Here is a 22731-nt window from a genome sequence, read left to right on the forward strand (position 1 = left end):
AGCGACTCTTTGGCTATTATAATTGCCAAAAACGCGAATTCTGGGAAATTCCAGTACCACAATAACAATACCACGAATAAAGATAATGGCAAGAAGAGTAAATTGCAGCCGTTGTCCTGCTTTCTGAGTGCTTGATTCGTGTTTTTACATACGGGGTGTTTCTAATTAGATATATTTTCGATATATGCCAAAAATATTAAGATGTGACTATGAGTGACGTACATTAGCAACTCGCATTGGTGCTTGAGAGGAATGATGCACGACTGTTTCATCGTGAATAGGATTGGATGGAAACATGGTGATAAATCTAAACCCCAAACAGGATTTCTTCCACAAATTATTTATTTTTAATCTGTTAAGCAAGGTAGTTTCTCTAGCACCAGGCGATAATTTATCATGAAAAGACCTGTTCTAGGGAAGGAAAAACATCTTACCTCCGTAAAACCGGCTAACTCACTTTTCGTCGAAAGAGACCAGACTATGTTCTTCGTGTTGTGGACGGGCATCGAACCCAGGTCTTTCCGACCAAAGGTGTTCGTCTATACCGACTGAGCTACGGAGGATCAATTGAGCGACCTCAGTATTCACTATTAAGGTTTAGTTCTGATATCGAACTTGGTATTTTAAGGTTCAAACATTTGAAAAATGTAAAATTGTTTTACTAATTTATATTCCTTCCATATTAAAGATAAAAAAAAATTCTTAATATGCTTTGGCGAAATATATTGAAAAAAATCATGGAAATTTAAACTGCTTACCGATTATTTAATTATAAAATTCACATCGATTCAGACTTTCAAAAATGATTTAAGAAACTTTTGGAAGACAGCACAGGTCGACGCTATCGTATTTCACAAAGCTCTCAAAAAGAAATTTGTCAGAGGCAAAAGTTTTCTTCTTCCAGGCAGCATTTAAGAGCTCGAAACTTCCACTTTGGATAAAAAAAAAATAAAAATAAAATAAAAAAAAAAGGAATGTGAAATGCTGAAGTGAAATATCAAGAAAATAACGCAAACTTTTTAATTTACTTTTTTTTTCTGTTCTACTTTCTTCCGTCTCGAACTAAATTCTAAAAATATTTAGCTATGAGTAGCTCCGTCCACAATGAGTCAACAGATCATGAAACCCTTTTGCTTAAAAATAGTAGTGCATCCATATAATCTCTGACCGGTAATTTTTAAATTAATAAAATGATTTCATTGTTCAATTCACTGTGGTGAGCTCAGGTACTCTTGTTTAAAAAAAAAAAAAAATTCTTCTCTTACAGCCGATATAATGAGCAGTTTTAGTTAGGATTTTAAGGACAGTATTAAAAGCTATGGAAGAAGTTAAACCAAATTAAATCACTATGGAACGCTAGTTAAATACCACACGAGCTAATTTTGAACTGACTTGCAGTTTATAGTTTACAGTAACAATAAACTAACACTCGTTCTTTATCCTCTTCTAGATGGTTCTCTCAATTGTGTCCATTACATTAGGTCTACGCCTCCAAGGAGAAATCATTCGTGGATACCCTTGTATCAGGAAGCTGAACCAACTTTACTGTCCCAATCCAGGATCTAATTATCCCAAGTAAGTTTTGAACATCGTCCCCGTTTTATTTTTAATTGTTTTCCTGTATTCGCGTGAAAACGGAATTATACAAAAAGCATTTTACTTATTTTACAAAAAACGAAATAAACGTTTTCAATATCCTATCTTTTTTCAAGCCGAAAAGATACGCCATGAGTGTTTTCTTTTTATCTTCCGTCTCCCTGTTGCTTCACGAATACCTTAAAATGTGCACAAGGAAATAAACACTGCATGCTAGTTCGAATTCCTTTATATTTACAGTAGTTTTATACTGGGTGATCCAAAAGTAACAGAAAAAGTAAAAATTCAATAATTCGGAAAGTATAGACAGTAGCACGATGCGGTTTTCACAGAAATGCACAGAAAGACATGGGATTTTTTTAATAACGAAAAATTTTATCTCCAGAATAGTTACATTTGTCACCGACAGGTGGCGCTGTAGCGGTCCCGGAGCTGCTGCCTGTCGCTATTTAAACCGTGAGGTGCGTAAATTTCAGATGTAGTGAATACTGAAGTTAAACTTTCAGCATTTAACGTTTATTACCGAAGTTAAACGTTCTGCCAAGGTGAGGCCTGTTACGAGATAAAGCACTTTTAGTTAAGCTGTATTATCAGAACTCCGAATGTGCAAGTGCAGCTTTGAGCACTTATCGTTAGATGCGGGGTATTAGAAATGGAAAGGGACTGATGTCTTGTTCCTCACTGATAGCTATGATGAAAAGGTTTGAGGCCACTGGCAGTTTGGAAGCACGTGCAAGAAGCGGGAGACCCAAAAAAACTATTGCAGTTGTGCACGAGGTCGAACACGATACCGACACACAATCGGCAGCTTACGCACATGGGCAATGCAGTGCGCGTGAAATTTCAAGACATTGAACATTTGTAATCCTAGTTGCGTTGCGAACTGTGCTGTGCCGCTGTACAAACTACTGATATGACTGAAGCGCCACCTGTCGGTAGCAAATGTAACTATTCTGGCAATGAAATTTTTTGTTATTAAAAAAAAAATACTGTCTATACTTTTCGAATTATTGAATTTTTACTTTTTCTGTTACTTTTGGATCACCTGGTATATCCGCATTTAGGTGAAGAAATCTCAACGGTATCAGTACAAATATTGAGAAAAATAAAGATTTTATTCAATTACTTGCTGGAAAATTTTCACTTATTTTTATGTTTTTAAGGCAGTGTTTCTCAAAGTGTGGTACGAGAAAGGTCTTCAGGGGGTATGTGGCAATTTTCGGCTATGCATCGTTAACGCACGGAATCATTATACTTCTCAACAAATAGTGCAATTAGAGATATCTGGGATTAAAAACAGCACTAACTAATGAATGACATCTCCCCTGAACAGAAACTGCTGTATAGACTCAAGCAAGACCATATGTTACCAGTGCAACATATGGTTTTGCTTGACATCACCCTGTCGTTAACGTGTTAAAACTAAGAAATATATAGTGAATGTGTTTCAGATATTATGGAATTCGGTTGAAGAGCATTAGCATTTCGATTCAACTGTTGAAATGCTAATCTGACTTTGGTTTGTGCGATCTTTTAAATACCGCACCAATCATATCCACTTCTTCATAGCTGTTCGACGTATCTCGAGTCTTGTAAATTACTGGTAATTTTTGCTTGAAATAATGGGAAAGAAGATGAAGCTATTTGGGTAGATGACTTTGACGATGCACACATCGATGCCTAAAGTAGCGATAGCGAGTAAGAGCTTCTTGGTGAGTCATACCATTTGCATTCTGAAAACTTTAATTTCTGAAAATCCCCGCATATATCTCGCACCACGATTTTTTAGCTTTAATTTTGAGAAAAAAGTTATTATATTCGAGTAGATAAATTTACGGTAATTTTTTTAAGCTTTCAAATACATAAGTATGTGGATCAATGGTTAAAAATTATAAACCACAAAAGAGAACAATATAGCAAATACAAGTAGCTGTAAGCAACAAGAAAACGTTGATATTGCATCTGGATCAAATGAAATTGATAAGAGTGTGTCGTCTGACATCTCTATAGAGATGAAAAATCTTCTTCCTAGGAAGAATCATACTTACGAAGAAGATTTTTCATCTTCTTCCTAAGTATGATATGAATTACTTGAAATGTGGATTTTGATGGACGGCAAATTAAGAGGAACCTATTCCAAATTTTGTTCTATTAAAAAGAAATCGTATTTTTTGTTTACATGAATATATAAATTCAAATAAAATAGACATTTACAATGAAATATACTTTATTTATTATTTGATAAGGGAGTACTTGGAAATAATGAAAATATATGAAGGGATACGCGGATATCTGAAGTTTGAGAAACACTGTTCTAGGTAATAAAGAGGGGTGGGGAGTCAATCGAAATCAAGAAATAGTCGAAGAGAATTTGGTGTTCCTAAATTGATCGCAATGAAATTCAGCTACAGACATCTTAAAAGGGTATTTGAAGCATCAGCTTAACTGTGCATTCCATCCTTCAGTACGACTTGAAAAATGCCGAATTAAATGTTATTGGTACGATTTATATAAGGTTTGCAAAGATAAGCCAATGATGGTCTCCTCGGTTGTTGTGCAGAGGAGTAATGAATTATCCATTTCGGTCAGTTTTGAGACTCGCTGCCTATCATGAACACGTGATTATTATACAGGGTGATTATAAAATAACGTCAAGTGTTCAGAGCCCTCTAGCGAGTAATGTATTGGACGAAACACACCAATATTCGGTAGATACACAGTGGAACATGGGGATTCGATTTAACGAAATAAAAATAGTACCAAAAGTCGCAAACCGGGGAAATTTTGGCGCTGTTTGCCAAGTAAAATGCATTAATTTGCATTATCGCGTTTCTTGTGAGCGATCATGGAAAAGGAAGGTCTGATTTTTCTTATCATTCGTAGACGAACTGCTTTCGATGCCTCTTACCTTACGTTAGCGTGCTTTGTTAGTCAAACTCTATTATCAGCGAAACAATAATGCCAGTGATTTTCGGCGTATGAAAAATTTACTAAAAGAACCGATTGGCGTAACAAACTTACGAAAACTGATTCGGCGATTTGAAACTACTGGAACTCTAGCAATGCAGGTAGGCAGGGGATGCAAACCAATCAATCACCAACAAGTTGAACAAGTTGCAACCTCTGTTGTGGAACAGGAGATGACGAATGTGCAGGGTACGAGCAATATCCCGTCAAACGGATATCGCATACACAACGGTGTGGAAAATCCTACATCAGATGTTGAAGTTTTATCCCTATAAAATCAGTCATGTTCAAGAATTGCGCCCTGGTGATGCGACCGCACGAATCGACTTATCTTTGAGATTCTTAGCGTGCATGGAAGTAGATGATGCATGGCCGTGGCAGATTTTATGGAGTGACGAAGCGCACTTTTATTTGAACGGCGATATTAACACACGCAACTGTCGCATTTGGGCTGCAACTAATTCGCACGTGTGTCTGCAGACGCCTATCCACTCGCCCAAAGTCACAGTGTGGTGCGGATTTACGGCATCATTTATCATCGGTCCATACTTTTACGAGGAAAATCGCCATGGATCAGTGACCTGTTCCGTCAATGCTAACAGATATGCCAATATGCTACAGAACTTTGTGGTTCCACAACTGCAGCAAAGAGGATGTCTCGATTCGACCATCTTCATGCAGGATGGTGCACCACCCCACATCGGACTTCAGGTACAGCGTGTTTTGCGACAACATTTCTCTGACAAAAGAATCATTAGTCGTGCATTTCTCACGCCATGGCCATCGAGATTGCCTGATCTCAATCCTTGTGACTTTTGGCTGTGGGGATTTCTTAAAAGCATTGTGTATCAAGGACATGTACCCGATATTCCAACTTTGAAAGATCGAATAACGTTACACATGAGATAAATCAATTCCGATATGTTGCGAGCCACTGTGGAAAATATCGTGCACCGTATGCAGTTCCTGGAACATCAGAATGGTGGTCATATTGAACCTCATTTGTAATTAACAATAAACGTCATGAAATTGATGTGTGCTGTCTCTCATTTGCCATTTAATCAATTCATTAGTCACACCAACTAAAATTAATTTGGCAGCGCCAAAATTTCCCCTGTTGGCGACTTCTGGTACTATTTTTTTTCGTTAAATCGAATTCCCATGTTCTACTGTGCGCGGCTACCGAATATTGGTGTGTTTCGTCCAATACATCAGTGCTTCCCAAACTTCTGGATGTCAGGGCCCCCTTTGCAAAAATTAAAATATTTCACGGGCCCCCCCCCCTCGAAAAAAAATCGTAATAGAGAGATATATTATTATAATATTTAATGTATTTATATTCAATACAAAACATACACAGCGAATATTGCAAAAATCAAATGCAAATATTACATTTTTTGCCTCTCTAACTCGCACACATCTAATTAATAACAATAGTTTTTAGTTAGATACTGTGTTTGCCCATGCAACAAATGGTTTTGTTTCTGTATGAGGGGACATGTGATTCATTAATTAGTGTATTTTTATCCCAGTTGTCTCTAATTGCACTATTTGTTGAGAAATATATTACACAGACTCCTCATACCTTATTCACTGGCATAATAAAAGTACTCGTTTTGATTGCCTCTGCAGTATAGTGGCTGTTAGGGAGGGGTGTTGTTTACCACTGCAAGCGCGTTACTATCTCCCCACATGAACTTGTTTAAGCCTTTTTTCATGTGTGAAGTATATGCGAAACTTATTGGTAACAGAAAACTAATAAGTTTCGCATATACTTATTAGTATATGCGAAAATATATAAAACTAGCTCGGATGATAGTGATAATATAAAATAAAACGAGTTTTGATATGTATATAAAGTCAATATCAACAGTCCCTGATTACGAACGCGTGATGAAAGGGACAGGAAGATTTGGAGCTTCCCTGGAGAGCATTCGAAGTAAATACAATTAACCACTGCTTTGAAATGAAACATATGAATAAGCAATATTTACTAATATTCATTAAGCGCCGAAATACGCAGGAAGCAAAGTTTGTGAACCAACACCAATGTGTGAACTTTTCCATTAAAATATAAAAAATAACAAAAAAAGAAATAATAAAAGTTCAATACGTTTCTTTTAAATAAAAAAAAATCTACTTTGTCTTAAAACATTTAAAATTTGTTTTCATTATTTCATGGCCCCCATCAACAAAACCTACGGCCCCCAGTTTGGGAAGCGCTGCAATACATTACTTGCTAGAGGGCTCTGAACACGACGTTATTTTATAATCACCCTGTACTTTCTAGACAGAACGTACTGTCTCTTTATTTAAAACCAACCAAAACAGTATATTCTGTGCAATTATATAAGAATATCCTGATCTGATCTTGATTTTCCCTTTCAGTCGTTTTTCGACTGTAGGCGACTTTGTAGCCCCACAAAGTATTCCTGGTGTGATTTCTATAGGGTAGTTTACCATTGCTTCCCCCCTCCCAATTTTTATCCGGGCTCGGGACCGGCAAATGGCTGGGACGTATTCATGACTGTAATCCATGCGTGTTCACGGGACCGGTTTGCCTGTTCTGGGAAAGGAAAATCCCGAGTTTCCTGGCGAAAAAAAACCTGTACCACCGTATGAGACTGGCTAACTCACCTTTAGTCGAAAGAGACCAGATAAAGGTTCCTCACATCATGTAAAGGAATCGAACCTAGGTCTTTCCGGCCAAAGGGCTTCGTTTATACTGACAGAGCTAAGGAGGCTCTTGACATAACACCAGTTAAACTTGACAAGCTTTAGTGGTGTTTAGAAGAGTATGAGGAGCTGATTTTAATAAAAAAATCAATTAATGCCATTTCTTAACAAAATCCACCTAGCTTACCTATGTCCTCAGGGCATTCGCAGACTAACACTTTTCTCTCTATATATATAATATACTAAGGGGTTTGGTTTCGCCGTAGGGGTTTTCCACTGCTTAGGAAGGAATCTATCCATTAAGTTAATTAAGTTCAAATTGCTGACTTAATTATACAACTGAAAATGTAAATAAAAATCATAAATAGAAAAATTCAGACTCATATGCACTTGATAAATTTAGCAATACCAATTGTTGCTATTAGTAACCCTAGTAGTATTAATTAAAACTGCTGGAAACAAATATTTTGTTTCTACGTTTCTTGTACAGATGGCGCCACTAGCTTGGCGAGTTTAAAATGCGATGCATTTAAAACCAGATGGTTAACAGCGAACGTTTGATATTATGTAAACAAAAATAAAACAAAAGAAACCCTGTAACCACCTCTTATTCGCCAAAGGGTGTAAACGGAGCTCCTCTCGCTCTAATATTTTGAAGACAGATGGGGTAGCCATCTGGTAAACATTCTCATCTCCATCGCTGCTCATGAGTATTAATTAAAATGTCAGTAACCCTATTTTAAAATATTATTTCGATTGAAAGATTTATGTGACGTTATCAAGGAAAAGTTCGAATAAACTGTTTCGAACAGTTTATTTAAAAATATTTAATACATATTTTAGTACAATGCAAGGGAAATTTTTCAGGCAAATGTCGTGATAAAATTTACTTGAATTTTCACTGCTAAAAACCTAAAAACTCTGTAATCCTGTTTAATAATCGCAAGCATTTTTCTAGGAGCCACTGCTAACACATACCATGCTTCAAGAAGATCGCTGCATATCTGTTACTAACATTTTTCTTGACAAAAAGGCACCTTTTGTCAAGACAGAATTAAAATCGGAAGCACACAAAAATCTGCTTACAGTTTTAATTCGTTCTCATGTACATGAAGTAGCAGTAATAAAATATCAGTCTTAAAATACATGCAAGGTTCCCCAAGGGGTGGATGATGAATACTTGTGTTAGCCTTACCATTTTAATCAAGGGACACTACAGTGTGCAAGTGTACACAAAATCAGGGCAGAAATTGCAACTCAGTTCAGTGTGAAAGTCAGCCATTGTTCTTTCTTAAAAACAGCAATCGATAATATCGTTATATTTGCTATTATAACAGCGCTATCTTTTTCGGATGGGCCCACGAAAAAGAGTAGATTAAAACCACGTTAGACTGTGGATATGAAATATCTTGAAGATGCATTGCTTAAATTTATTGTTCGCTTTCTTGGTTTCAAGAGTCAGCCCTCTTCTTTTCCTTGGTATGCCATATTCCCCTCGTTAAGGGTGATGTTTGGAATTATACCAGGAGCAACAGTGCTATGAGGAAGTATATTTTGTCTGTAAATTGCGTGTGTTGTTCTGGCGTCTTGTGTGATGAAAAACTTGTAAGGAAATCCTCAACCTTCATACGACAATGATAACTCACCTTCATCTGAAAAGCCCTTAGAAAGGTTCTTTATAATGGCTTTTCTTAAATGGGATTAAGAAAAGATTATGCTCGTGGTCGAGAGATTATTTGGTTTCTCTTTACTTTAGAGCTTGTTTTTGGGGTATGTAATCTGTCAATCTTCCCCCGCCCCCGCCGAGGTGGAGTTTAATCAAGTCTAATTCGTCCAAGGTCAAAGACAAGTCTAACAATTATACAACATCCACAGAACTTAACCTCATGAGTTTCGAGTGTGGGCTGGTTTAGTTTGGAGGCGCAAGGACAGCTAAGGTCATACTGCGCCAATACATGTCAAAAGTGTACCCAAGGTAAGAAATACATAAAACAACAGCATAATCAGGTATAAAAATAAGTGTATAAAAACAAGCGTAAAGATATTCATAAAAAAACGTTAAAAGCTTATATACACTACACCTAAGTATATAACTACTGCAACCGGTGACAGCAATATAACGTTATCAAGATCATCCTGAGAGATATCTGCAGGAGGTTAGTAGATCCGACTCTCAGTCGGGTCTCTTATAACAGAGACCCGACTGAGAGTCGGATGGCAACTGCCTCTAAGCTTGTGTTAGTGGGACTTGCTGGAAAGGGATGTGGTTGCAAACGAGGATGATGTCGATTCCTTTGTGATTAGGTCTATCCCTCGTCCTATTCTTATGAATGACTGTACATTTCATAATGTCGGATCATCAATGGTTTCAGGTATGTTTCCCGAAAGCAAAAGCACATTGGTTTATACTTCTGCAAGAAACCGTGATGCCTTGACAGAATCCACATTTTCAATGTAGAAATGTTTATTATTTTTGGTGGTATCTTCTGACTTCCGATGTTGTGAGAACTCGTTTTCAATGGTCTTCGATGCTTTTCTTTTTAGAGAAATGTGGATAACTAGTGAATCGTTTCTTCTTCCTCAGGAAAAATATCCAAGACGTTATCAAAATGGACTCCCTCTAGAACATATATCAATTATTTTATCTTCGTGTTGGGGAATGGAGATATCCATCCCATCTATTAACGAGTCTGGAGGTATGTCTCTTATCTGCTATTCACGTTTCAAATTTTTTTTCTTTCATTAGTGGATTCTCGTGTCGTTTTGGGCACATCAGGGGTGAGCGGATATCCATTTTTTCCCTTGATACGCGCTAAAGAGCAAATCATACCATTCAGAGATGTAGTTGTGAGAAAACGGGCCTACCATACCCGTTAAGGTCCCTATTGACACTTTCTTTACTGTTGCCTTCTCAGCTCGGTTTTTATTTTTTGGATCTCCTTTTCATTCTTCCTCGTATCACATGCTGGAGAGTACGTTGGGAGATCTCCCTCACAGTTAGGGCATTTCAGTGTTTTGCTCTCACAATTTTTTTCTCTTTATCTTTACTGCCACATCGGACGCAGATTGTAGAGCCCCAAGACAGACAGTTCCAGAATAACTATACTTTTGACATTTAAAGCAGCGCAAAGGATTTCGGATGTAGAGCCTAACAGTTCAAAGTTTTGTAGCGGGGGAAATTGACTAGTATTTCCTCGATGGATAGTGCAGCTGCTTCCTTCTTGCACTAATCCATCGAGGAAATACTAATGGGATTGCCACTAGCAATAATATCAATAATGCTAATGTCAATCCGACAATAATGTCGGATTGTCTGATGGTGTCTTAAGAGCAATATTAAAAACGTCGTATGTTTGTTGTCATCTCCGATGGGGTTAGTTTTTTTTTTGCTTGATTTTGTTTTCCGTTAATGTTGCAATGGTTTTTGGACATGCTTGTAATGGCTGAGGGCCTCTAATGAAATAGATGAAAAATTATTCATACTCGAAGGGAGTTGGATTCAATGCCAGAGCTCCCACTCTCCAGTAAGCAATGACTGCGGTCGAGAGTGGAACAAGGGGTTACCCAGTACTCCATACTGGCACCGCAGCAAACCTTGGGCCGTACCTCCGGACCACGGGGAAGGAGACTTATCGCATTAATAGTTATTCTTGCATGCAAGACCAATAGCTGATTGTTATCGGTCGTGCTGTCCAGAACCACTCCCATCTTGCTGAAGCAGAGACCAAAGTGGTGCGAGACCACCAAGATCCCCCCCCCCCTTCCAGATGTTCACGGGTCGCACAGCACGGAAACCATGACGGTTGTCTGAAAGATAGGACAGTAAAAAAGACTCAGGAGAAGTCTAGCAAAGAAAAAACAAATAATAAGGCCGAATATTGTCACTGTGGGGCCTCCCTCCACCACGAACTTGGAGGGGTGCAGTAAAAAACTAATTTGTTGACATACACTGGTGTCCAAAAGCGAAGGAGGAACTAAACTTTTACCTGTGTATGAAAACAACTATGACGATAGCCAAATAGGAGCATAAATTTATTGCCAGCATACTAATCACTAAGATAATAAGTAATATCCGAAGATAATAAGACTAAGATAATAAATTATCTTATGCAAAAATGTGTCATAAACAAACGTTTAGGCAAACTTACAAATTTCCTAAGGACGTACTTAAGGAATTAATGTACACTGCTTACAGAAATCTATGCGCAGACATTTCCGTATGGAATATGTCCAACCCGAACTGCAATCTCACAACATCCTCTAAGCAAGTGATTCAGGAGTTCTTGAGTCAAACTGGCCTACTCCTCCTTCACAGACAGAATAAGGCCTTGTTTGTTTTCTTGGGGGGGGGGGATTTCGATCCACAGTGCGTCTCTATATTGCGTCTCAAACGGGCTCTATGGGGTTGAGATCGATTCTATTAATGTTCTCGATCTCGAGAAGTATCTCCGCTGCTCATGTACGATGTGGTGTGGCATTGTCATCCATAAAAATAAAGTCATCGCCTACAGCACCACGAGACAATCGAACATCTGCAAAGAGGTTTTTTATTCAGTGGCCGCTATGCGTAATTACATAAACATAGCGTTGTATGTCGGTAACAACACAAATGCCCACTTGATTTTAAACCTTTTATATTACTTTTTTCATTATTTTATTACGTTCTTCAGTAGCAATCGTGAAACATTTTTTAAAGGATTATTTTTGCGAAATCTAACTTCAGCAGTCGATGTGTTAAGCCTACAACTCACGGCTTTACTAGTTTTTTTTTTTATTATTTAATTCCTAGCTTAAATTTCTTATCCGCCATAACATTGAAAATCGTATTCAGTAATCCTTCACGTCCTTCTCATTCGATTTGTAACTAATTAATTCGAATTTATTACCTAGTCGAATACATTTACATTTCTTCACATTCAAGTCTGAAACCTCACCTAATTGAAATTCTTCCCCAAGATCCTTTACCCCCCCCCCCTATTTTTTTTTCGATTTCTTAAAAAACGTGAAGTTCATTCACAGTCAACCACGATTTTGTTTTTGAATTTAATTTTTGGGATAAATTCAAAACCTCTTATGAAGAATGTCCTTAAAAAAACTTCCATGACTATCAATGTTCATTAACACCTTACTTACCAAACCCTCAAAATCATCTCCTAATTTCAATTCCCATTATATACCACACAGCGTCTCTAAGAAACTAATGCGAGGATTTTTTAATTTCTAACTCGAGTTTTCGGGAAAACGTTTGTCATCTTCGCATGTGGCTAACTCACTTTCATTCGTTCGATTCAAGACAAGAATCGAACTGAAGCCTTTCCCAATCGAAGAACGCAATATCAAATGGCGAATTGGAGGCGCTTAATTAATGTGATTTCCTGGCAAACTGAATAGCTTGTCCATAATACAATCGCTGGTTTCTCTGTTGCGATAATATAATCTTATTCATAACTTTACAACTCTCACGTTTGTCAAACAAGACAGTTTCGAACTTCTCGCTGGTACACATTTAATGAGGAGTCAGTTTGGTTCCCTACTAAATAACAATACCACACCCTTCTTTTTCCTATTCGGTCGCAATAATTCTCCTTGTTTAATTCAAGAACTGCAAGATTAAATATCAGTTACTGGTATTATATGAGAATTATCGCCAAAGGCTACTTTAAACCACAGAAGCTTAGTTTATAAACTTTTTGCAGTAGGCGCAAAGAAACGTTAAACTTCAACTATTTCATTGTTTTTCCCCTTCGCCTCTGGCGTTTCAGAAGGGGTTTACACAAAAAAAAGTAGTTTGAAGATCAACAAACAGACATGCACAGTTTAAAACCCATGCCAGCACCATACTCAAAAGCGCACCATCAAACATCTTTTTCGACAGCTGGCCTGGCCCACTCTCGGCCCACTGAAATCAAAATCCAATACAAAGCACTAGAATACATAACATATATTCCTTCATATCAGATTTTACTACCGCACACAACACAGTAACAAGGACAGGAACCCTGTGGGCCGAGAATACGTCTTTGCTATTAATGGGTCATAGTTGCCAGTCTCGCTATTAAAAGTTATTTCAGTAAAAATTTAATCGCATGTTTTGTGGCTTCTACCAACGAAAAGTTTCTGTAAACCAATAGTACATTCCTACTATGGGTGGGCCAAGGATTTGTTTTCGAATTATCAAAGTAGCAGCACTAATAAATGGCGAATATACGGACGCCTGCTCAGCGTTCGTGTATTGAGTAGTGCTTCTGGTTACATTTTCGAAACTGTCAAAGTTCCTACATCATATATTCTGCTTTGAAATAAGGCTGGAATTTGAAATATTAATATCCGCCCACTATATATATATAGGAACTTTGGCAGTTTCGAAAATGTAACCAGAAAGTTTAGGAAGACAATCCATGTTTATATATATATATATATATATATATATATATATATATAAACAAAGCTATTCTCACCTTGACTCTCCTATTACGTCCAAAGACCTGTCATGACCAGAGGTAGGTGGTACCTTAGCTTCTTAGAAACACGATAGGATGGCTAATTCCATGTGCGTTGTATGCTATAGCTGGAAGTTGTGTGCATTCTTAGGGTCGTTTTGCTTATGTTGCGGGATGAAAAGGCCGAGTCTCCCGGAGGGGTAAATCCTTCCATACCCGTATGAGACCGGCTCGCTTATCTTTGTTTGAAAATTCCCAATAAAGATTATTCGTGTCTTAGAACGTAGGTCTTTCCCAAAGGACTTCATCTATACCTACTGAGCTATGGAGGTTGGGTGGCGGGGGGGGGGGGGTATCAGGGTTTTTTTTCCTTGTATTTCTCTATGTATATTTTTTCTTATTTGAATGAAATCAACACTCATTTATATATATTATATATATATTTAGTCATGAGCTGCTAAAGTAAATATAAGCCAGATTTTTTTTTTTTTAAATAATCGGCACTCAAATCGTTATGAAAGCACATCCTATTACTGGCGAACGAGCTCCACTGAAGAACCTCGTGTTTTAATACACAGTCTTTTAATAGTTTGCTTCCATTGATCTTACGCATTCCTGGCTATCGAATCTTATTTATTTTGCTGCCAAAGTTGCAAAAAAAAAAAAAAAAAAAAAAAAAAAAAATCCTCCTCCAATTTTGTAAATCAATTTTAAATGATTAATTCCCACTGATATGAATACCTCGGAATTGTTTTCATTTTTCTTATAATTGGCATATCGTAGGCCACTGAACATTGCACGACTTTCTTGTGGTCGATTCTGCTTAATATATTTATGTCTCAAAGTACTATGAAATCTCCGAAAATTGTAACACTGAATATTAACTTGTCAAAGTTGCAAAGGACTTTCATACATGAATGTAGCGATTTCAAGTTTTATAAATAATTCTAACGACTTTTCTTAACAGCATTTATAGTTATGTGACTAGTGTTAACCAATTCTTCAACATTTTCAGCTACGCGGAACCTTTCCCCCTCCCCTAACTAATAACATCGTTGCACTTAACATGCACTTAATATCTCTAACAGTTATAACACGTGACAATTCCTCCAGTCCAATTTTTTTTCGTAATAGTTCATATCAAAATTTCTAATGTAAGTTGTTAATATTGCTTTAAAATTTACACATTCTTGAATATGTCGAATCATAACCATTAACAGAACAAAACGAGGGAAGAAATACTGCAGTTGATGTTCAACTCGTAAATTCTTACTTACACGCACCAGCCATTTATGTTCATAAACAATAATAAGTGAAATATTATCTGTGCGCCTGCTTTAAAAGCAAAATGTTGCAGCAATTTTATAAACACTTCTGTAAAATAAAACTGAAATAAAATTAACTAAATCTCTTTAAAAGAATTAAATGTGTCGTACAAAAAGATCAGAAGGGAAGGCAGGATAGCCTTCAATTTTTAGTCAGCGTTTTAGTTTTCTAATGATATCAAAGCTTTTTTGTATCTAGCTGTAAACAGTACTTGTTTCAAACTTACTTTGTTGTTGTTCTTGAAGACATATTTCTGCCGCTAAACTTCAGTTCGAGTATATTATTTCCAGGGTCACGATTTAAGAAATGAATAATTTAAAGTTTGCTTGCTCAGAGATAAAATCAAATCATTATTACGCTTTCAGCATAACAAACCTTATGAATAAACAAGTTCGTCACCCCCACACTCACTTATGTTTATTTGTTTACAATTATTTTCAGAGAGAGAATAGATGTCTTCATTGACGAAAACAAAGCTCTCATTAAAAGAATGTTTGGAGATTACGCTACGCCACCTAGTGATGATGACATTCAAATACCTATGGACAAATACGAAACTTACGACGGAAGAACCTTACATGTGCGTTCTGAAAGGGCGCCACCTTTTAGCTCAACTCCGACAAACTCGAATAAGTAAGTATAAGTTTTCGAGATTATTATTATTTTATAGGGGGTGTGCTATCCACTCGACCAATCAGACCAGCGATTTTTACTTTTTCAAATCTATTTATTGATTTTCAGGTTATATTGCTGATAGTAAAAGAAAAATCCTTGTATTGGTAAATAAACGATGTGAATATTTTTTATACTATAGGAAATGCTGCAACCAAAGAAAGTAGCTGATAACCGCTGCTGGCTATTAAGAATTTTTCAGCAGCAGCAGTGATAAAATTAGAATTTCTTTCCGTCGCGGCCTGTGTAGCTCAGTGGATATGACGCTTGCGTCCTTTTCGCTTGGTCGCTTGACCGATTCCCGAGATAGTCGATTTCTGGCACGGGCAAAAGGGTTCCCCCCCCCTCCCGGAAAGTCGGGTTTTTTGTCCCGTAAACTCCAGAAAATCGACCGTCGTACCCACATTGTTTTAGACAGTAACATATCTTATTAGCGTTAGGTACCAAGAGATGGCAACACTTGTTCGCCAGCCTCTTCATCGGTGGCTGCTATAATTAGTGATAGACATGGGCCAGCTATCTCTGATTGGCTACCGGTGGAGATTGAACTGCCCACTCAGTCTCCAAAACCTAGATAGGAATTAAAGGCCTCGCCTACTCCCTACAAGGGAATAAACGACGTTAGCTGATTTATTTATTTCTTCTTTCCGTTATTTCTAGGTTACTCAGTACATTTATGCACAAATCGGTATACTAAGACACTCCCATTTTCGAATGGAACATACTAATATGTATGTTCAGTATATTACTGGTCAGTATATTACTGGCGTCAAAATTAGCCTACACCACTAATATAAAGCCAATGGAAATATCATTTAGACGATGTCTACATTGTGGGTCGCATGTGGTATACATGTTGGTTATCCAAAACCAAAATAAAAAAACCAAAAATCAAAAAAGAAAAATTAATTAATTAAACAAATAAATAATAAAATAAAAATAAAATAGAATACAAAAAGAGGACTCCATATGAAGAGCTGCATAGTCTGAATTTCAATGTAACCGCAGTTGCATATCGACACTGCTGACCCCACTGGTATAAAGAACATCGTGATTAGCCCATAGAGCGTTGGAAGTCTGTGTCACCGAACAACAAATCACACCACCACCATCCCTTTTCCCAATGGAAGACAAATATTGGTATGCCAGATGCCTGGGAAACCCCTTACGCCTAAGTACATCAATTAAGACAGCAAGCAACCCCTCCCCCCCCCCAGAATTTTCTCACTGAAAGTTTTTGTAAAATTTGTGGTCAAGATGATCGGGAGCTCCCAACGATTAAATATTGTTGGGAGAGGATACTCCCAACAATGCGCCAGTTTAAGACCAGCTGCAACATTGCCTGGGCATCAGGACATACTGCACGTGCTACTGTGACATGATTTGAGGGAAATGATTTTTGAAAACGTTACTGACCTGCATCGATCCCGATCTCAGTCCAACAGAACATGAAAGAATTGGAGTGACAGGTATTGGTCATTCAAAAATACTCATATTCTTCCAAACTTGGTCTAGATGGGCGAAAAATATGATCATTAATCAGAGCCAGAGTGAGATTCTCATCACATTTTTCGTCCTTATAGATATGGAGATGTATCTAATTTGTACAACCAACTAAAGTTTTTTTTAAGCCTATTTACATGCAATCATAGATATGAAACTACTTGAATCCTTTACGAACAAGTTAATCTGGCTTATACAGCAGCAGCAAGTGATTTTCTCCCTGAAAGTCAAATGCTTCTACATTCAACTTTCACCTCACATGTAGTGGTACGTAGTACGGTACACAAAGACTACCACGGCAAGATATCTAGAAATAAATGGAAAAATAAAAATAATGAACTGCCAGTGTGCTTCAGAGGGAGCAGCGCTTGCATTTTCTACGCAAGGTCGCCCGGAGAAAAGTTCAAGTGAAGTCGCCGACTGTAGGAACTTTTCCTAAGGCTCTCTTCGATCTGTTGCCCAATTAGCGGGTTTATTCTCCCAGAAGCTCGGGATTTTTGTCCCGTGAACTCAAGAAAATCGATTGGAGGCCCCTGGCGGTAAAATTTACAGGACCACTAAAAGTGGTTGTATATTTATGCTTCACTATAAAAAAAATTAAACACACATAATATGTTATTCATCATCATCAAATTCCTGATATGTACCCTCAAGGGGTGTATTGGATATGATAGTACTACATGAAAAACTTACATCATTACTAACTTCTTATCTACAATTTTCCTCCAAATCAATCTGTTACCTGTCAAGACTCCAACATTGTCAGATCTTATATTTCTATCTTCTAAGGTATTTTACCGCATCAATCCACCTATATCTTGGTCTTCCTCTGGGTCTTTTTCCTGCTAACCTTGCAGAGAACACTTGTTTTGCTAATCTTTCCTGTCCCATTCTGTTTAAGTGACCAAACCATCTGAGATTAGCTCTGCTAACGCATTCATTCCTGGATGCTAACAATGTCAAGTTCTTTCCTAATATCCTCGTTTTTAATATGATATTGCCATTGATGCCATCTATTCACGCCTCTAATCTTTCTCAGGATTTTCATATCTGTGGTTTCTAGTCTTTGGTCAAGTGATTTACTTCTGACCCAGCTCTCAGATCCATAAGTTAAACTTGGTTTGAACACTGTCTTGTATACAGCTAATTTAGTGTTTTGACTAATTTCTCTCTTATTCCATATAAATTTATTCAGTTGACTTCCTACCATACCAGCTTCGCTGATTCTGTTGTCTATTTCCATATTTAATTTACCATCTTCATTAAAAATTGTGCCTAAGTAGCTGAAATATTTTACTTGTTATATAGGTTCTCCATTCAAAATGAAGTTGATATTTTCAATGATTCTGCCTATTTTCATTGCCTTTGTCTTTTTATTGCTGACCTTCATACAACAGTTATTCAATTTATCCTATTACAACAGTTATTCAATTTAATCAGCGAATCATGCAGACTTGTAGCGGATTTATTTAGAAGTATAACATCCCTTCTGTTATTAAACAGAAGGGATAATGTGCATCCTTGTCTGACACCAGATTTAACATTAAACCATCTTTCTGCACTTACTTTAGTTCTAACTGCTCACTTACAACTCAAATAAAGACTAAGTATTGCTTGATATAATTTCTCCACTGACACCATACAACTGAAGCGTTTTGAATAGCTTCTCTCTTGGTATCGTGTCATATGCTTTTTAAGATCTACAAAACTTAAATACAGATCTCTGTTATATTCCCATGATTTCTGCACTATTTGTCATAAAGTGAAAATCTGATCCTGACAGCATCTATTTGGCCTAAATCCAGCTTGTTCTTCTCCAGGCTTATCTTCCACAATCCTTCTCAACCGTTTCTCAAGTATACTTGCATATATCTTACCAGGAACACTCAGTACAGAAAGAGCTCTGTCGTTCTCACATTCAGTTTTATTTCCCTTTTTATATATGGGTACTATGAGAGTTCTACTCCAATCATATTTAATTCGTCCCTCTGTGCAGGCCTTCTGAACTATGCAGTGCAGCCACTGCAAGATTTTAATACATCCATACTTGAGGATTTCTGGTCGAATATCATCTACTCCAGCTGCCTTTCCACTTTTCAGGCTTCTGGTGGCTTTTTCTACTTCAAGCATGGATATGTATTCCTGATTGCATGTCTGGTCAGTGTTTTTTTACCACTGTGCTGTCAACACTGCTTGTTTCATTTAGCAATTTTTCGAAGTAATTCGAAAACTCCAGACTTCTAGGATACCTTTTTCTCCAGTTCGCATGTCACTTTTATCATCTCTACTTTATTTTACAGTACTCTTTCCTCCATTTCTGAGCTTACTTCAACAATCTCCAGAATATCTTGCTACCTTCATGATATTTATTTTCTACGTTCTTGCCAAAGTCCTTCCATGACTTTTGTTAAGCTAGGTTTACACAGTGTTTCGCTTTCTTACATTTGTCTCTGTATTCTCTAAGAGCATAAGCTGACTTATTTGACAGGAACTTTTGATATGCTTTCTTCTTTTCTTTCACTGCCTCTTTAACTTCCTGTGTCCACCATGGAGTTTTGATTTTTCTATCCTTGCAGACAACCTTCTCTGGTTCAGCCTCTCTGGCTGAATCAATCAATGTTTACCTCAGGGACTGCACACTGAATCTCCAAGATTTTTTCCTTGTTCTCAAACTCTTTCATTTTTTCTTCAATAATGTTTGTGTATTTTAGTCTACAGTTCACATCTGAGAGCTGTTCAAGTTTTATTCGCTTTAAAACCTTCAATATGAAATTTAATTTTATCCTCAAGACTAAATGGTGATCATCACTTCCAATTTCAAATCCTCTGTGCACTCTCGTGTCCTGCAGTAGACTGTAATATGTTATTTAATATTTTTATTTCAAAACACTGTAATAAATTTTTCTTTATAATAACATCAGACATGAAATATATAAAAAACATAAAAATTAAAATTACAACAAATTATTTTAAGAAAACAGAAAGAAATATATTTAAGTTGGAGTAAAATGTTAAATAAATTTTTTCCTCGATTTTTCGAGGAAAAAATTTATTTAACATTTTACTCCAACTTAAATATATTTTTCTCTAGTAAATTTATAAATTCTTTTCGATGTATCGAAAGCTAGGCTCTTGCGGCTCCCAGATCCGATACCCATTTGATCCACCTCTGCGTAGAACCCACACTATTTCAGACAAGATATATTTTATAGGTACTAAGAGATGGCAACGTTTGTTGCCAATCTCATCAGTAGCCACTTATAATTAGTGATAGTCTTGGCCCATCTATTTCTGATTGGCTACTGGTGGAGCGTGAACTGCCCACTCAGTTTCGAAAAGCTAGATAAGGTTAAAAGCCCTCGCCTACTTTTTATAAGGGAATAAAAGGCATTAGCTAATTTAAAAATGTACTTATTATTTTATAAAATACATGCTTTTTATTGACGAAAGTGATACGGTTTTAAATTAAACGTTTATTCTTTCTTTTGGAAATTCATGTAATAATGCAGTTCGTATGTCCTTATTAGTTTTGCAGCAAATCGAATATGACGCTGGTTATTTTTGTGCATAGATGCAAATTACCTTTAATAACAAATCCGTTTATGTTTCAGAGTGGATTCTTGTGAATCTGCTGTGGAAATTGTAACTCCGTACTGGGCTTCGAATAGCGCGGGAAAAATCAGGGCAGTGGTCAATACCCAACATCTCCAACAAGCTATTCACCAAGAAGTTTGCCAGTAAGTAAAGAATAATATTTATTATTATTATTATTATTATTAAATTTTATATAATAAAAGAGTATTAAAAAGACATACCCGAGTATGTATTTTTTGAAGGGAGAGATGCCACGATATTTGTTACCGGACTTCATTGAGACGAAAATTTAAAATTTAGAAAAATAGCGAGAATGAATAACAAACATGTGAACGTAAACTATGTCCACTAATCGAAATGAAGCATGAACAGAATCAATAATAAAGAAGATAATGAATAAAGGGGGTTCTATTAAGCAAAGAATGAAATTCACCATTACCATAAAAGCTTTGCTATTTTTTGTTCATCACAAGTCACTGTTATTAGTTATAATAAAATTATTAAGTTAGTTATCTGAATCCACATTAAAGCTTCGTGTTGAACATAAAAAAAGCCAATGTACATTCCATGGACTAAGAGAATATTAAACATCCACTAATGCTTAATAGTCTAGATGAAATTGCAACAGTTAAGCAGAGCGGCTCGTGCATAGGTATTATGGAACTGCAACACCCTGAATTTTTCTGATATATTTATTTATTTATTTATATTTGCTTGTAATATTTAATTTTATCATCAACAATCCTATACAATTCGCTTATTTTGTGTAAAAAATAATAAAAATCCATCTTGTGGCACTTAGGAGGGCGATGGACGCTAGCAGCACTGTGGTAAACACAGTGCCATATTGCTACGCGCGCAAGCATATGCACGTCATAGTGAGATGCGAGCTATTAGCGTAATGTGGCACTCTCCGTCGCGCGGTTTTTACTGTTGTTTATATGCAGTTTGCGCCAGTAGTAGAGTGTTCGTAGTGCTTATCGTGTTTACTCCGTTTCTTTAAATATTTGGACATTTCAATTAAAGACATAACGTTTGTTATAGTTTTTATTTTAGAACATTATTGGAGTTATGATAAAATGGATTTTATTTTTAAGTAATTTTCAATACTAAACTGTGTAATATTATCGATAATAAACAATCTTTTTTCATGTTTAATTTTTTCTTAGTTTTTACCATAATTTTGATATTTTATCCAAACACGTATGCACTGTTCTTACAGTGTGTATGTATATTTCGAAAATTGCAGTACCCCCCCCCCTCCCTCCACGATTTCAAGCCACGAGCTGGTATCAAGAGTCACCCCTTTTCATTTATACAGTATTTGTGAGTGTGCATTCGACTAGTGCATAAATGAACTAGTCGAATGGTTAACGTACCTGTTCTCCAACTAACAGGCTGCGTGTTCAACTCCGTCGATGTTTGTGATTATCTTTAGGTGGCTGGTGGATACTAGGGCCTGGAGTGGTTCCATGTTTGGTTTCTAGACCGACTTACGTAAAAAATACAAAAATAAATTAATAATACCCTTATGGCAAGCACGATACTAATATATTGTAGAAAAATATACATATTTGTAATTAAACTAAAGAATTTTCTCCAACTAGGAAGGGAAAAATATCAGTTTCCGACAGCGCTGTGATTATCACTTCATAGGTGTGATCCATCAGCTTATTAATAGTGCCATCTTTATCATACTAAAATGCATGCCTAATTTAGAAAAACCGCACAGTCCAATGTGTGCCTTCTTCCTTTTAATTATTAACACAGAAGACATGTTTAAGGAAAACTAACTTGGCTTTTGTAAACCTAATTTTAGTAATGATAGGATGGCTATTTCTGTCTCTCTCTCTCTCTCTCTCAGTATGTGTTCTCTGTTAAGTATGTCTGTTTGTCTGAACCCATACCATGTATGGAAAATCCTTACCATTGTATAAGTTCAGCTGGTGGTCAGTTC

At 36.7% G+C, this 22731-nt stretch overlaps 2 protein-coding genes across 3 annotated transcripts in view; one reads left to right on the forward strand and one right to left on the reverse strand.

Moving 5' to 3' along the window:
• LOC150095837 (protein spaetzle 3-like) overlaps positions 1-22731 on the forward strand; it is a 62899-nt gene that overhangs the window by 38300 nt on the left and 1868 nt on the right. Inside the window, exons 2-4 of the mRNA XM_090408981.1 lie at positions 1451-1575; positions 15447-15638; positions 20792-20917. Of these exons, the coding sequence (XP_090265107.1) occupies positions 1451-1575; positions 15447-15638; positions 20792-20917 (443 nt within the window). The remainder of the gene's footprint in view (positions 1-1450; positions 1576-15446; positions 15639-20791; positions 20918-22731) is intronic.
• Positions 1-22731, reverse strand: part of LOC150095838 (uncharacterized) — a 404380-nt gene that overhangs the window by 16337 nt on the left and 365312 nt on the right. The window lies entirely within an intron of this gene.

The sequence above is a fragment of the Typopeltis vanoorti genome, chromosome 19 (assembly GCF_054136105.1).
Source record: "Typopeltis vanoorti isolate ZY-2024b chromosome 19, IOZ_Tvanoo_1.0, whole genome shotgun sequence".
Classification (NCBI taxonomy): Eukaryota; Metazoa; Arthropoda; class Arachnida; order Uropygi; family Thelyphonidae; genus Typopeltis; species Typopeltis vanoorti.